At 40.0% G+C, this 17,649-nt stretch overlaps 1 protein-coding gene across 11 annotated transcripts in view; it reads left to right on the plus strand.

The window, feature by feature from the left end:
* The window catches only part of PRDM2 (PR/SET domain 2), a 126,654-nt gene that overhangs the window by 63,698 nt on the left and 45,307 nt on the right, over positions 1-17,649 (plus strand). For 9 of the 11 annotated variants that reach the window (XM_035307793.3, XM_017974339.4, XM_078330416.1 and 6 more), the window contains one exon: positions 13,398-13,508. The exons of 1 other annotated variant lie outside the window; for it this stretch is intronic. In XM_035307793.3, coding sequence (XP_035163684.1) covers positions 13,398-13,508 — 111 coding nt within the window. Of the gene's footprint in view, positions 1-9,735; positions 9,792-13,397; positions 13,509-17,649 lie in introns of all 11 variants that reach the window. One more of the 11 variants, XM_035307797.3, reaches the window with a different exon arrangement.

Raw genomic sequence — 17,649 nt, forward strand, 5'->3', positions numbered from 1 at the left:
GAAAATAAGTAAAAGGGTGTATCAATAATAAGTAATAAAAAATATATGTTGTTAATGGTCTCAATCTTGGATATTTGGACCAGGGGTTTAAGATTCCAAATCTACTTGATTTTAGGAATTTTGTTAATTGCTAAAGGTATAATCCACAGTGTCTTTCCCTCCTTGTTAGATGGGTCATGGGAGTGTTTGATAACAAGATCAAATTTGAGTTAAGATCTTTATAACTCTTTTCAGTTATCATTATAAGTCCAGGAATCCAGGATAGAAGATAATGCAAATTACTGTTCGTATGCCAAGATAAAATCTGGGGTTGTAACAGAGTGTAGAAAATATTAAATCAAGAAAAAGTGATACTTAATTTCTGTCTGACCTTTTCAGATTTTAAAGACAGAGTCCTATAAATTTCATGGGTGATTGTCAAAAAGTACGTGGAATTGGTGAACTTTGTTTTCATAGAGAATGATTCTTGTGCTTCCTCCTACCCCCTCTTCAGTTTCTATGCTAAGCACATTAGGAAAAAAAAAAACCTAAAAATTTTTTTTAGTGGGTGGAAATATATTGCTTGGGCTTCACTGTTCCTTTTGCATTAGATGCAGATTGATCAGTACTTTGAAAATGGATAACTTGTTTAAAATGAGCCTGGAGTGTATGTGTATGTTGGGTGGAGGGGAAAGGGGAAAGTTTGCTGGCCCAGCTATATCTTGAATGTTAGGAGATGCACAATATGCAGAATTCATTGTGATACACCAGAACATAGCCTTAGAATTAAGAGACCAGATTCAAATACCAGCTCCACCAGTTAATAGCATCGTGACTTAAGATGTGTTACTTGCCATGTTTTGGTCTTTCATTTGCCTGTCTGTAAAATGGGAATATGAGCTACCTATCCTACGGGGTTGCTGTGAGTATTGAGAACATTATAGGAACATTTCGGTTACACCAACCTTTGGTTCATCCTGTTGTAATGGTAGGCACCAGCAAAATTCATTCTATAGTAACTGCCGTTCTTTGGCCTGTTGGCACACTTCTTAAAAAACAAAAACAGTTTTGCCATCTTGTGTAACATGTTTTCTTAAAATCCATATATTTTCCTTTCGCGTTGTGGAGTGAATTAAGGTGATTCAAATTAGGTAAGAGTAAACGGCTTCCTTGGATCTGCAACTAAATATATGCATCATGGCATTAAGGAGTTCTTCATATGCAGGAAACCTGCTTCTCTCTTACAAGCTGTCTTATTTCACTGTTACCCAAACTAGGACACCTGTGGTGACACAGGTTGGTGCATTAGGTAACTCTTGGAATTTGATTTGTTCCATTTGCCTGGCAGAAGTAAGCACATCTCACTGTTACATGGTCCAAAGCACTTATGACTGTTAAAACAGGATTTTATGTGAATGAGTTTTTCAACATTTTGTTAGATATTAAATTATCAGACAGCCTTTAAAGTAATCATGTGGAAGCAATTTCAGGGCTGTATATGACAGATTTTTTTTAACATTCTTTCTGGGTGTGAAATCAGGAAAAGCCAAATGGGTGAAAGGATTATTTTCTTAGAAGGTACTAATTAATTTGATGATACCAGTTTCCTGGGAAGAAATGTCCTGATTATCTGTGCAGCATCTTTACTGAGCATTCTGAGGAGTTGGAGTTCTTTTTCAGGGATTACACAGGTACATTCCTTCTGTTGAAAGGCAATGCTTATACATACTCACAACTTAACTTTGTAATAACACAGGAGTCCCTGAGCCCCCAATGTTGTCTACCAAATAATTGTGTTTACATCCTTTTGTGACTGTATGGGGAGAAGGGCCTTAGGTGTTACGTGATACTCAGAGGGGTCTGAAGTCTCCTCTCCAAAAGATTAAGAACCACCAAAGTGAACCAGTATGTTCAGTTTTCAAACTCAAGCAGAGACAGTTAGAAGCAATAAAATCAGTAGGTTACAGACTTTAAAAATAAAGTATACTCACAGCTTACACTGTTTGAGCATTTATATATTGATGTGGACGTGAGTGACAGAATTCTCTCAAACTTCTGTCCTCGTTGGACTTGCACATTTTTATAATAATATCTGGGTGGGATCCTGTGAATCAGTGGACAACAAATGAACAAAACAAATGGATGAATTAGGAATTGTTAGTGGAAGCAGATTGTCATTGTCTTCATACGAAGGAACATATGCCGACCATTGAGATTTGTAGGCGTGTGCTTTCTGTAATTTGTTTAGTAGAATCTACTGTGGATACTCCTTACAATCGATTCCATTTATTGAGTCTGTGCCAGGCACCATGTGGCATTCGTTTTGTGCATTACCTCATTTTCTTCTTTTGACAACAATATCAGATTAGTATTACCAGTATATATCATAGTTGGTTCCCTTCTGCCTCGAATGGGATTATTTCTTGTTAATCAAATCATAGCCCAAGGGCTGCACAATGTAGTTTCATGCTATTTCACTTTTATGGGTTTCTGTTTTTGAGGACCAAACTTATCTTTAAGACCTTCTTTATTCCGAGTGCCACCACCACACTGGGGAAGGGGACAAGAGCCTAGTCCTCTGTCTCACCTCAGTTTGGGTCAGCTCTTTCCAGGGAGCACGTGTGACCTTGGAGACACAGTAACCTTCTGGGAGCAGGTGAAATGAGTGCGTGGGTTGGGAGACCCTTTCCATCAATGGTGGACACTGGCCTAGGAAGGACTCCTGTTTCAAGCCCTAGTCCTCTGTGAGCCTTCCCTCCAAGGCTTAATTTGTTCCCTGTGGGCATTATTTTACCCCTATATTGGCAAAAAAATAGAAAAAGCATCAGCTCAAGGACAGTGTGGGATACTCCTTGGAGACCAGCACCAAGGAAGATTTCCTGCCTTTGAAAGGCTCTTTTCCCAATGCCAGAACCTGTTATCAAGGCCAGGTCTGCAGTGCGAGCTCCTTAGGCGTCCCCGCTTTACTGAGTTCCATTGGTGGATGGCACTTTACTTCCTCCGCTCCTCCCTCTTTTCTCCTTCTCCTTCTCTTTCTCTCCTGACTCCTTGCTTCTTTCACTATCCTTCCTTTCCTTTTTCTCGATTTTTAATGAAATACAGATTCTTGAGAAGATCTTTTCCACTTAAAGTTTGCTTTTTGTTATCATTATAGTAGGGCGTTTCTGCAGAGGGGCTTGTTTTTTACAATGTTAAACAGGCGCGTAACTTCAATTTTACATTCTTTCATGGCAGACATCTTTGTAGTAATATATATTTGTATTCCCTATAGCTCATAAGTGTTGTATAGCTAATAAGCAGCCAAGGAAAATTATCGGAATACTTATTTATTTTACCGTGATTCCAAACACTTTACAGAGTACTCAAGAAATTTTTAAAAAATATATCAAGAATAGTAAGTTTGGGCTAAATTTGAATAGCAGTGTGATATAGTCCGAATAACTAGCACATCTGAGAATGAGATACACATTGCTGAATAGACTAGTAGAATTTTGTGTTTAGGTGGAGATCTATTTAAAAAATCTGGATTTGGGCTGGGCATGGTGGCTCATATCTGTAATCCCAGCACTTCAGGTGGCCTAGGCAGGAGAATCACCTGAGGTCAGGAGTTTGAGAGCATCTTGGTCAACATGGCGAAACCCCCCCTTTGCTGAAAATACAAAATTAGCCAGGCATAGTGGCTCATGCCTGTAATTTCAGCTACTTGGGAGACTGAGGCAGGAAAATAACCTGAGCCAGTGGAGGCAGAGGTGCAGTGAGCTGAGATTGTACCATTGCAGTTCAGCCTGGGCAACAGATCCAAGACTCTGTCTCAAAAAAAAAAAAATCTAGATTTGAATTTAAATGTAACTTGTGATTTAAAAGTTTATACGAATAATATGTTTTAGTTTTGTTCTGCTCTTCAATCTGAAGTACAGCCTTGGCAGCTCTGAGTTTACCAGAGGGGACGAGTTTATGCCAGCTGGTGTGCGTGCGGAAGCCTGGAGGGGTCCCAGGTCTTTTTCCTTGGATTATATGTTGGTCCATAAGTGCTGAGAGGGCACAGCTGTGGGTGAGGAGGTGGCCGGGCACAGTTGAGATACTCTGTCGCGGTGGGATCTGGTTGATCAGCAATAGTGGAGCTGAGTCTTCTGAAAACCTGTGCTGGACTAAAAGTGCCTCATTTCACGGTGGGGCTGAGTAATTAGGTAGCTTAATATCTCTGTAAATGCTCTTGTTTTTGTAAACGTCTGTTAAAATGTTGTCTAATCAAATGCCATTGTCTAGTTTTTACATTTTTAAGAGAAGCAAAATACAGGTACAGAATGATTATCACAGCCAACTGCCAAGACATTGACCCTTAGGTTAATACCGGCAGGCACTCAACATGATTGTTTAAACTAAATATTTTATTTAAATAATGACGGGTATAATAACCAAGTGCAGTGAATAAGAAAAAGAATGTGGGGTTTGTGGCCATTTGGAAAGAGGAAACATTAATTTTTTGTTTGAAGTGATATGTTGCATAGAATTGAAAGATATCTACCAAAAGGTTAACAGGGGTAATTTGAATGCTAAGCATTTTTGGCTCTTTAATAATATCTGTTCTATTTTTAATCCCTTTAAAGTCTTTATAACTGTGTATCCGTTGTGGATTTGATATTGCTGGGAATTGTGGCGTTTTTCTGAACGTTTTTTCTGAGTTGAATACATGAAAAATCGTGTATTCTTTTTTTACATAATATAAACAAATGCTTATCTGAGAAAATACAATCATAGAAATATCATACCCTTATCAATACTCTCTCACTGGGAGCCACATGCCAAAATCTGAATGTATATTCTCTTGATTTCCATTAAGTTTATCTCTGTGGATACATCGTAGTAGCCTGATTTTATTAATTAGTCATATGGCTTGACCATTGTTCTTATGGGCATTTCTGTAACCAAATGTGAAGAATGAATTTTGAATGTTTTCATTGTATCTTGTTTCATATTTATGCCAGATTTTTACTTCTTGAAAATATTTTAAAATGATGTAGTTAATTCATCAGGATGCAGTATTGTAAAATTTGCCATAGGCTTTGAATGGGGAAGCATGACTTTCTTTGCTGAGTTCTTGAGGGTGTGGCTGTCCCCTCTGTTTTCAGGGTTGCCAGGCACTGGAAACACACCTCCTCTACAACAGCAGAAACTTTGTTTTTTTGGTCACAGGGGGCTGAGCCCATAACTTGAATTAGGTTCTTTATTTTGTAGTTGTCTCTTCACTATTTACATGTAACGTTTTCAGATTTTAGGTACATTTTTCAGGCTACTAAAAAAACATGAGAAGGAAGCCTAGAAATTAATTATAAAGTAGAATAGGTCAGCAGCTTGTTTCTATGTCATTACTTTCCTAAATAATTTTGTTCATGCCACAACAGTTTTTGAGGCTCCAAAGAATGTAAGGAAACTTAATGCTTTCTTATCTTGAATTTGGTAAAGTTTATTTGGGAAGCCCTTTCCAAGATTTGGAATTATCTAGTCAAAACCACTGAAAGCCTTTTTCTGACAGAGTAAAAGCCTGGACTCCCTTCCGATGGATCTTTGCTGTTCTCCCCTCAGCCTGACATTTGGAAGAGTTAGGGGAGCCTTCAGCCTCCACAGCTGCAGAGGCTGTGCAGCAGCCCCCTGGCAGGAAGCAAGCATTTCAGGAATTTATACTGTGATCTGCATAACTGCAAAATCTAGAAATTTTCCATTGTTTCTGTTGGAAGCAAAACCTAGAGTTGTGTTTTAATACCATGAACTACTTAAAACCAGAGAGGTTTTATTTTTATAATTTGCCTCCAGGATTACAGATAGTTCTTGGTGAGTTTAACTGCAGAAAAGGATGTGAAATTATGCCAGAAGAGCTTAATAGAATTTTTTACTGTCAGATAACTTTCAAAATTATTTTCAGTGAAAAAGACATCTATAGAAGAATGCATGGCATGTTAACTTTTATAAATACTAACTGTTGCAACGTCATACTACTTCAGATCTGCCGGGCTTGCTTTGCCACTGATTGCTCCTTGACCAGGAGCACTGTAATAGCCACTTGTGATCCTCTGATAACCATACCCCCCTGCTGACATCTCTGAAAGCCTTTCTGGTTGAGGCACCCTGATGTGCCCATCAGTCCTTCTGCCCCGGTTTCCCATTTCTTTTATTAATGACATTCGATGACTTCCAGAGTACCAAGTCATTCTCTTATATTAAAGCATGCATTCAGAATTTTGAAATGAACTGTAATTACTTACAGAAAACTTAGCTTTATGTATCCATTTTCAGCTTCTCTCTTCCTCTCTGTCACCTCATCTGCAGAACGTTAAACTCATATAGGCAGCAGAACTGAGGTATAATTCCAGTTGACCTTGACCATCTCACACATAGCATCACCTGGGCCATTCTTAAGATAACAGCTCTGCTATTATCCATCGATTCCGCTTCCTTACCAACACAATCTATTGCAGATTTTGATTCTTAAAAATTTTATAGGAGTAATTTAACATGTACTTCATACCTCTCCCAGTTAAGCCTTTTCATCTTGCTTTGAGAACTCTAATCTCCAAGCCAGATGTATCCTGAGTGGTTCTAGTGCCACAGCTGGCCTGCTTTCACAGAAGACATCTTGGACTTTCAACAGTTTGGAAGGCCCTATATTATAATGTCTTACTCATACTTAACCTGAAGTGCAGGTAACAGATGGGACCTTCAAGGCTCTTTTTGCTCCAGAGTGTTCTGGTTCTTTTCTCAGCTTTGAGCATATTGAGTTCAGCATCTACCTTGTTCTCTAGGGTCTGTGCCCTCAGCTTAGCCGTATGCTTTTGTCAAAGCCTTTCTTCAGCCTATTGTGAAAGCATGGTTCCAGTCTTCAGCTTTCCTAAGAAGGGCCTTCTTATCTAGAGGCAGGAAGAAGAGGAAGACTGCAAAAGAGTGAGATTTTAGATGGCAGTGTCATAAGTCTGGGAGGAGGAACCTAAGAATGAAAGAAGTACCAGGTTTTCAGATGTGAAGGAGAAACTTGGGGCAAATAAAGCCCGAAGAACTGTTGGGTTTTGTAATTATGGTATCAGTGGTAACCATGGGAATTGGATTCCTGTAGAGTAGAAAGGGTGGTAGTTTAGGTGCAAGGATGAAGGACTGACGTAGGGCAGAGGAACTGGAGGCAGCAGGTACAACCCACCTTGGTGAGGTGGTATCAGCCCTGTTAGGAAGCCTGTGTCCTCGATGACCTTCCATGGTACAACTGTGGAAATGTCCCAGTTGGAGTCTTGTCTGATTTGGAACCAACTGTGTATCTGAGTTAGATGGTGAGCTCCCCAAATGAAGATCGGATGGACCTAGCTTCTGTTTACAGATATTTAATTCTGATTTTATCCTTCAGAGTTGAATAGCTCCCCAGTGAGGAGGCAGCACACGTAGAGTTACATGGAGTCTTAAATTTAATTCATTTAAATCACCAAATGCATGAGCCTTCACTGTTGTAATGAATTTTTAATGTAACTTGAGCAAGTCTCCCAGAATTTTGCATTCTCTCTACTGCCTGAACATTTTGAAGTGAAACATTATTCTCTAGAATTTTCCTGGTGTGTCTGTCCAGTTTATTAGGATAGTAGAACATAGTCCAGACCTAGGTTAAATTTTTCATGTGATGCTTTAGGCAATTTTGATTTTGCAACTCATATCGCAGGCACCAGCAGTATAATGCTATACACTGTCTTAGAAAATAGTTGTTACGGTTGTTGAATGTCTTTGTTTGGTAGCCATTTCACTAGAAAATCCAATTTTATTGATATTATTCAGTGGTGCATCATGCTTGTTCAGATCAGGGCTCTGTGCTGTTGACTGTTACTTGTTTCTGGCACAACATAAAGTAGAAATTAAAAATGCATTCCAATTTGATTGTTGCTTTAAAAAATAAAACTATAAATGCAATTTAAGTCTTTGTTTTGTTTTGTGAGACGATCTCTGTCGCCCAGGCTGGAGTACAGTGGCACTACCATGGCTCACTGCAGCCTCCACCTTCTGGGCTCAGTTAATCCTTCCACCTCAGCCTCCCGTGTAGTTGGCACCACAGAAATCTGCCACCATGCTCAGCTAAATTTTTTTTTTTGTAGAAATGGGAGTCTCACTATGTTGCTCAGGCTGATCTTGAGTCCCCAAGCTCAAGCAGTCTGCCCATCTTGGCCTCCCAAAGTGCTAGGATTACAGGCATGAGCCATTGTGCCTGGCCAGTGCAAGTCTTTATGCAACTTTTTTTCACTTGCCCTTGAAACCAGTGAAATAATGGATGTAAAGTGCTTTGTAAAGTAAGGTATGCTGCTGGATGCCATGACTCACATCTGTAATCCCAACACTTTGAGAGGCCGAGGCAAGAGGATTGCTTGAGCCCAGGAGTTCAAGACCAGCTTGGGCAACGTAGCAAGATCTTGTCTCTACAAAAAGGAAACACAGGCCGGGTGCGGTGGCTCACGCCTATAATCCCAGCACTTTGGGAGGCTGAGGCAGGTGGATCACCAGGTCAAGAGATCGAGACCATCCTGGTCAACAAGGTGAAACCCCTTCTCTACTAAAAATACAAAAATTAGCTGGGCATGGTGGTGCGTGCCTGTAGTCCCAGCTACTCGGGAGGCTGAGGCAGGAGAATTGCTTGAACCCAGAAGGCGGAGGTTGCGGTGAGCCAAGATAGTGCCATTGCACTCCAGTCTGGGTAACAACAGCGAAACTCCGTCTAAAAAAAAAGAAACACAATTAGAGCCGGGTGTGGTGGCACATGCCTGTAGTGTCAGCTACCCAGGAGGCTGAGGCAGGAGGATCACCTGAGCCCAGGAGGTCAATGCTGCAGAGAACCAAGATCACGCCATTGCACTCTAGACCAGATGACAGAGTAAGACACAGAGTGAGATTCTGTCTCAAAAAAAAAAAAAAAAAAAGAAGTATGCATATTAACTTATTACTGATATTAAGAAGTAACTGTAAGAGAAAGATCATTTTTAACGTTTTGTTTTTAAGTTTTTTTTTTCTTTCTTTCTTTTGAGACAGAGTTTCACTCTTGTTGTCAGGCTGGAGTGCAGTGGAGTGATCTCGGCTCACTGCAGCCTCTGCCTCCCGGGTTTAAGTGATTCTCCTGCCTCAGCCTCCTGAGTAGCTGGGATTATAGGCACCCTCCACCATGGCTGGCTAATTTTTGTATTTTTATTAGAGATGGGGTTTCACCATGTTGGCCAGGCTGGTCTTGAACTCCTGACTTCAGGTGATCCACCCGCCTCGGCCTCCCAAAGTGCTGGGATTACAGGCGTGAGCCACCACTCCTGGCCCTTGAGTTTTCATTCCAGCTCTACAGCAGATGTAGTCGTGTGGCCTTGGGCAGGTTATTTCACATCTCAGCTCTTTGGATATCTCCCCTGTAAAGTGATTTATGCATTGGGACTTTGGGGGCTTCTAGCAAAATGAATCCATTAAGTGGTAGGGGCATCAGTTTTACAATAAGGGCACAGTATAGGCCCAAAAATGAATATACTACATTGGTGTTATTCTGATCAACTAAATACACAGTTAAACATTATTTTTGGTACGTGAGCGCCTTGATGCAGTAGATAACTGCTGTTTTCCTTCTGTTGCATTCAATTTCTCATTTTGATGTATTCATTTCTTTTCCTCATGTTCATAGTGTTGTCCTGTCCCTCTGCTCTTCCTTGTCGTCATTTCCATTTCACTTTCCTCGTGTTTCATTCCTCTGTCTTTCTTGTCTAGACCAAGCGGAGCAGCCAGCTGGCAGTAGCGCCCTGTAGGACCCCCAGGACCTGATGGTAAGTGCACTTGTGTGCTTGCCAGGCTCCCAGCGGCTCCTGCTCCTCTGCCTCACAGAGAGAAGCTCACAAATTTCCTTCTCCCCTTTGTAAATGTCCTTATGGGTTTGGTTTGTTTATTCTTTTAATTTGATGACATATAGGACAGAAATCAGGTGTCAGAAGAAACCAGTACTGTTTTAAGGAAATGTAGCAGGTTCCACTACCTGTTGTTTTAATATTTGGCAGTTGTGAGGGACACCAAGTGTGTGTGTGTGGTCAGGACCCCTGGTTTGACCTTCTATTTTGCCATAGACCGGTTAGTCCCTCTCTGGCTCTGGCCTTCAGTTTCTTTCATAAAATTGCAGGCAGGAAAGGTGGTTTGGTAGTCCCTTCATCTCTAGTCTAAGGCCCTCATGACTAGAAGTAACCTGACAGGTGGTTCTCCTAAAGACTGAGATCATTGTTTCAGGTGTCAGATAATCTCAATTTCATGGATGAATGGTAGAATCATGATAGACTAATTTCCATGATAAACTAAGTCTGTCAGTGTTCACCAAATTTAGTTTGGTGGTATTACTCCATGTTTAAAATTGTCTTATTGGTGTTTTTCGAGTACTTTTTCTAATTTTTAATAAGTATATGGACTATCGAGTTGCATATGTCTTTAGTGACCCAGAAATGCATTGGTCTAGCCCTGTGGTTCTTAACCTGTGGAAATCTCCCCAGGGGACATCTCGCCATGTCTAGAGACTTTGGATTGTTAAGAGTTAGAAGGGGCTGCCACTGGCATGTAGTAAATAGAAGCAATAGGTGCTGTTAAACATCTTTCATCGCATCGGACAGCCTACCGCACAGCCAAGGATTATCTGGTCCATGTGTCATTTGCGCTGCGGTTGAGGCGCCTTGATACCTCATAGTGGTCTGTGGCAGGATACCCTCCTTAGTCCTCTGATAGGATCCAGGAGATATATGTACTGCACGTGGCTTCTCTTCATAGTGGATTAGGTTTCCAGGGTCATGGCTTTTAAAGAGGACACCCTGGGAGAGAAAAGGGAGTTCTCACTGATGAGGTTTTGGTGGTCCAAAAAAGAACCGTTGACATTTAGTGTCAGCTAGGTACTCTAATGTTCTTTTAGGTAGAGAATAAAACTTAAAATCACACTTTAACTTTTAGAAAGTTATGTGATTTCATTTTGAGTGCATCTTAATGGTATTAAGATTGTACTTTGTTTTGTTAAGATATAAATCTAGATATTTTACTTATTTAATATTCTATTTACATATAGAACAGTGTACTTTGCTTTTATATGACCTATAGACTGGGTTCGTATAGCGCTTGGGAGATTGTAGAAAAATCTTTGCATTTCTTTTGCAAGTGATTGTATTACAACAAACTGACATCTGTTTTTCTGTTAAATTTTACAATATGACCCTTCTTTAAATGTGTATAACGTTTATGCAAGGAGTGAAGGTTTAGATTACACCTCTCCATTTTAATTTACTTTAAAAGCTCATGCTAAGTACTAAGTAAATGACTGGTATGAAAAGGCCACATTCCTTGGCCTGTTCGGGGTACATGAGGTGGTATGTCTTATAAAAATGTCATTGTTTGGATTCAGGGAAAAACTTTCTGAATATGATTTTTGAATCAAGCATCTGTGGGCTACACTAGGAACTCTCTCTTCTCATGGTAATAAAAGAAGCCATGGATTTCCTCAGACATCAGCTGCAGCACTAGAGAAGTTATTTAGGTAGATAGTAATTTATATTTGCATTATGTGCATGGGTGGGCGATAAGCATTTTCTTTGCTATCAGTAATCTAATACAGGCTGAGCATTACATACAGAAAGAACTAGCTTATGTGATAAGCGTTAAGAAAACTGATTGAAAGGAGGTAGAATTCAAATTCCCTTAAACAAAATTGGATCCCTGAAGAACCTTTGTCATTATCTGATTTAGAAAAAGTGCTGTTAAGTTGCTACAGGGAGAAAGAATTGTAAGAGGAGGTTATGCCTGTAGAAAGGTGCTTAGATGTTTGTGCCCCTTTTGGAGGGGATTGGCTTACAGTTCTTCACCTGGAGACACGTGCTAGTCATCTCCATGCAGATCCTTCACACGCTTGTTCCCACCAGAATGTGGTTCCAGTGAAGTGTGTGCTTGTTTCTTGAGTTCCATTTTAAGCGCCTTTGGAAATGAATGGATAGACAAACTATCAGCAATTTATTTGTTTTAACAAACCCTTATAAATGTAGTGGCAAAAAAAAAATCTGATTTCTCATGGACTGAAGAATTAGGTGTTTAAAATGCTATTTTAGAATTTGCTTTTTAAGACTGACAAGCAAAATGACTTTATTAAGGTTATATCTCTTAAATCTTTATCAAAATCTGATGATGTTTTTTAGGATTCGCTTTTGCTTTGCATTGTACTTGATGTTTCTACTTTTAATTTAGATGTTTTCAATGATGCTATTTTATGTCTTTGACCTCATTTTTATCTAGTTTACATTTTTAGCTAATTATGCTTCCCTGTAGAGATTCTCTGTTATGGAGGATATAACTTTACATGTTTACAGCAGCTTTAAGTAGTTTCTAGTTTCATTTTACTAATGCAGAGATAAAAGGTGTCGGAGACTTGTAGTTCTGGAAGCTGGTGGATGTTGTTGCAGGGAGAGCAGTGGAGAAAAAGGAGTGTTCAAGGAAGAATAGGGATCTGTCTGGCTCCAAAGACTGAAATGCCAGTTTCCGGAAAAGTAGAAATCTGGTAATTAAAAAATGGAAAAGAAAGGTTACAAATTTTGGTTAAATCCTAAAGAAACTGGGCTTCTGATTTCTCTAGTATTACTCCTATGGATAATTATTTCTTATCTTCACGACTTTAGATAGTTGTTCCAGCTTATCAGAACTATGCTGCATTTTAATCTTACCTTCTAAAAGTGTGGTATCGCTTGGAATGCAGTCAGTGTTTCTGAATTCCATCCTCTGAATTGTTAATGAAATATTGACCTGTGCTGGACCTACAGTCAGATCCCTCAGGGCTCTCAAGAATGTCATGCTGGTGGACAGTGAATTATTCATAATTACTCTGCATTTTGTATTTGAGCCATTGTGAATATGTATCTTTTGTAATTCAGCAGAATCTCTTTGACTCTTGTTTTGCTTCCAACAATTAGGGGTAATCATGTCTTAGCTAAAGGGGCCCCACATTACACCGTACTCTTTTTCTCTAATACGCTTCTTATAAACAGTCCGTCCCTGTTAGCTGTGTGGTGTTGAAATTTAGTACTATTGCTAATTTTCCTTTGACATCAATAGTAACTTTTTGAGAATACATTACTTTATAATTTGATAGTCATTATAGCATGCCCAAGATTGTAAAAAATACAAGATTGATGGGTTTCTTTCTTTTCCCCTCTGTCATCATTTACTTATATAACATAGTATTTATAGTCATCATTTATTCCTTTCTTTAGGAATCCAAAGTGGTAATTGCCTAGGAATATATAGTATGCTTGATTGGATTAATAATTGTCTTCTTCAAGAATTCAGAATGATAACACATACATGAGTGAGTGAATGAATGAATGAATGAATAAATGAATAAATAAATACAAATTGTGTTTCAGGGAAGAAAAAATCCCAGGAAAATAAAAACAAAGGAAACAAAATCCAAGACATACAACTGAAGACAAGTGAGCCAGATTTCACCTCTGCAAATATGAGAGATTCTATAGAAGGTAAGCTTTTGATATTGGCCTGGTCTGAATTGGGGTATGTATGTACCCAGTGAATTTAACTTTGTATCTCCTTGTATTGTCCTTCTGAGAATCATTTAGGATCTATCTGTACAGAGGTTAAACAGCAAAAAAGCTGCCTAAATTTAATATGGTAAACTGAGCCTTCTATATTCTATCTTCCCTTCAAACAATTATGAAAGACTTTTCTTCTTAAAATTGAACTTACTCCCTCGTTAAAATAAAATGAGACCAGGTGTGGTGGCTCACACCTGTAATCCCAGCATATTGGGAGGCTGAGCCAGAAGGATCTCTTGAGACCAGGAGTTTAAGACCAGCCTGGGCAACATAGACCCTGTTTCTATAAAATAAAAATAAAAAAATTCACTGAGATAGTGGCATGTGCCTGTAGTCCTGTAGGCAGGCTGACGTGGGAGGATCACTGGTGTCCAGGAGGTTGAGGCTGCATAAACCTCCCTTTATGTTCCAAACTCAAAATCCCACCAATGCACTCCAGCCTGGGTGACAGAGCGAGACTCTGTCTCTTAAAAAAAAAAAAAAAAAGATAATAAATGAAACATAGTACATGATTGCATTTATAGCATGAAGTATAAAACCCTAAAAAAGTGATAGCAAGGACATTAGGAGGTTCCTGGGGTGCTTGTTGTGTTCTATTACTGATTTGTGGAATGGTCACACGAGGGTATATATATATTTATATATATGTGAGAATTTTATCCTGCTATGTACTTAACTGTTTGTACACTTTAATACATGTATGTTTTATACTTCAAATTAAGCATTTACTTAAAATATCCAAGGTCTTTGATTTTTGTATAACAGAATGAAAAGTGTACAGAATGAAGTGTGTTTCTTTTTTTTGTTAGAATTTAAATTCTTACTTTCTCTCTTTGTGTTTCTCCCCTTAAAATTTTCTCCATTATAGTCCCTCTGATTATTAATATTCTAGGCCTGCCATGGTGTAAGAATCTAACTTCGAGAGGCATGGATTGAAAGTCAATCAGAGAGACAGCTTGCCCTGTGCTCATTGCAGTTGGGCCACCATATTGTGACTGTTGGGACAGAAGGGAAGGAGATTTGTCTTAATTTGCCATGGGCAAATTTTTGCAGGTTGGAGCCTACTGGAGTTGTTTATAGTGACCCAAATAGGCAAATTTCAGAAGACAGGTTTGTGACTCTTTCAAGAAGTATTTGTAGAGAAAAATAACCAAAATATTTTGGATGCCTTTCATAACCATTTTTAAGTACTGTTTGTGATGATAATGTTCATAAAAGATTACAATTTTCTGTGCCATTTTATGAAGCAAGAATAGACAAGTTCATTTCCCAGAGTCTAACCTAAGTTCTGCCTCTTAATTTCAGATCTGCTGAGACTTTTTTTTGAACAACAAAAGTTACTGAGGAGCCTCACTACCTTTGTTGGCAGAATTAAAAAAACAAATCTGACAGTCGCCTACTCCCCTTCAGTAATTCGAGATAATTATTTTTTTCCTGATACAACATCAGGTCCCATGAAAAATGACACTTGCTCTTTACCCCCCAGTATGTGGCACAGCTGGTCAAAGTGGGGTCGAAGGCCTCCCCTGAAAGTTCCGCATTGTCCTCAGCAAATGGTCTATATAATGAGCAAACAGTTCAGACTCTTCTTTGTGTTCCCAACCCTCCTTTATGTTAAAAACTCAACAGACCACATCAAGTGTGTGGACCCACTCTGGCATGGGCTGTAGTTGTTAATGGAGCTGTGCACACTTAGGTTTGTATTACTTTGGACAGTTCTAAATCTGGGATTGTTTACCAGTCATGGGGAAAGACATTTTTTCCCCATCAAAAGAAGCCACAGATTTTAACTGAAAGTGAAGTCTATAAAGAAATTTCTGAACATTAGGGTTGTATTTTCTGTTATCTCATTTCAGCTTTTGTTTGGCAGTATTGTGGATCTCTGTTGAAAATGTATTTGAAAAGAGAGGTAGCTCCTAATCTGAAATACGTTACTACCATCGAACGACTGGTTTCCCAGTTTGTGGAAAGCTCATGGAATTTATGAAGTTAGTCTAGGAGGGAGAGAAGACTGTGTCTGTTTAGAAACAGAAACCTCATTGCTGGTAAATGTAGCAGCAGATGGGAAAAAGTAAGGCGGATATTCCTGGGAAACAGCAAGGGGGCTAGGACTGAATAAGTGAGGTTGCATGAGTAATACTTGGCATTGACCTCCTCCCCATGTCCAATAGCAGGCCTTTCGGATCTTGAAGGTCTCTGGCTGCTGTTTTCTGCCTCCACTGCTCCTTCCCCTTTCTGTCTTAGCACAGCAGCCAGCATATCCATTCTAATTCCGCTTTCCAGTCTTGCTCCTCAGCCTCCAGTGATGTCCTTCCCCCATCCCTTCACCCACCCTGCAGCCGAGTCTCCCAGATGGCTCTCTCCTGCTTTCTAATACCTTCAGTGGCTCCCCACTGTCCCCAGATAAGTCCACGTTAATTTACAATGTTCTGTGTGTTTTGATACTTCTCTGCTTGCTTTTCCTCTTTCGTCCTTGATTCTTGTATCCTTCAGTTTCAGCCTGAAGAAGCCTTTCCTGATTAATCAAGCCCATGTGAGATGCTTCTGTACCACACTTCCATAAGCAAAAGCATTAATTTTTTATAGTTTCGTTGCTTTGTTGCTTGTGTGTGGCTTCTGTTAAAGTGAAGCTCTTCTATGTGTAAGGATCTTGAAAGTCTTGTTTGCCTAGTTCTGGCAGATTGTGAGTGCTAAGTCAGTATCTGCTAGTGACTGGGGGAATAGCCAGGTAATATAGTCTGGAGAAGTCAGAATAGCTCTGCCTCCTCCATGGAGCCTTTCTTAACTCTCCTAGTGCCTGCAGTAGACGGGCCCAATTCTACAGTGCAGCAAGTGAGACTGTTGAAGCAGCAGCATTGGGGACCATTCCTACTAGCAGGAAACCATGATTACAGTTTCTGTCTTTAAGAATCTCCTGTTGTCCTTGTGTTTTCTTCTGGTCTGTACTCTGTTTCTTTTTCTTTACGGGTAAAGTTGAAAGAGTTGCTAACAGGCTCCCTGTCTCTTCTGCCTCCTTCCATTCTCTTAGGAACTCTGTTAGGCATTTGTCCCCACTACTTCACTTGCTGATACAATAACCAGACCTCTGCCTTGGCAGATGAAATGTTCCATTCTCATCTTATCCAACCCATCAGGAGTTCTGGACACAGCTGGTCACTTCCTCCTTGAAGCAGTTTCTTTACTTGGCCGAAGGGCCACCCCTCTCTTGGTTCTCCAGATACCTCACTGGCCTTTCTTCCCACCTCAGTTTTTGAGTCAGTTGGGACACAGTCCTCTCATTCCTGTTCTGTCTACGTTCACTTGCCAGGTGACCTCATCTAGTCCAGTGCTCTAAATACCTTCTCTGGCCTTCTATAGAAATTTTTTTGAAATTTCTAGGCCAGCCTCTTTGTTGAGTTCCAGATTCATATAAAGCTGTCTACTTAATATATTGACTTGGATGTCTATAATCAGGTACCTTAAAACTTCAGCATGTCCGAAGTAAACTCTTAGTTCCCCCACGACACACACATGTACAGACCACAGTTGCTTCTCTTGTGATCTTCAACATTTCATTAGCCAGGATTATTGCAGTTGCATGAATCTTCCTTGTCTTCTCTCTCACCACAGCCAGTCAGCAGGCGCATTGTCAGTTTCATCACCAGAATATATCCAGAGCACTTGTAATCCTGTCCTACTGCCAACCCTATGCCACCATCCTGCCTCTCCTGGAGGATGCAGTGGGCCCCCTCTTGTCCATCTGTCTCCACCCTTGTCACCTAGGGTTCACTGTCTTCCTTGTAGTCACCAGAATGATTCTCTTGATGACAAGTCAGATTGTATATTTCTGTTAGATCTCGCTGGTAGCTCCCTGCTTCACTCAAGAGTAAAGGCCAGCAGCCTCCAGGGTCTTGTGTGAGCATCTCTAGTCTCATCCCCTTATTTTTCCCAACTTCCCCACCTTGCCTTACTGGCGTCTTTGCCGTTCTTTGAACACATCTAGTATGTTCTTAACTCAGCACTTATGCATTTTGCAGTTGCCTCTATCCAGTAGGGCTCCTCCCCTGCAATATTTGCCTGCCTCATT

Source organism: Callithrix jacchus, chromosome 7, assembly GCF_049354715.1.
Source record: "Callithrix jacchus isolate 240 chromosome 7, calJac240_pri, whole genome shotgun sequence".
NCBI lineage: Eukaryota > Metazoa > Chordata > Mammalia > Primates > Cebidae > Callithrix > Callithrix jacchus.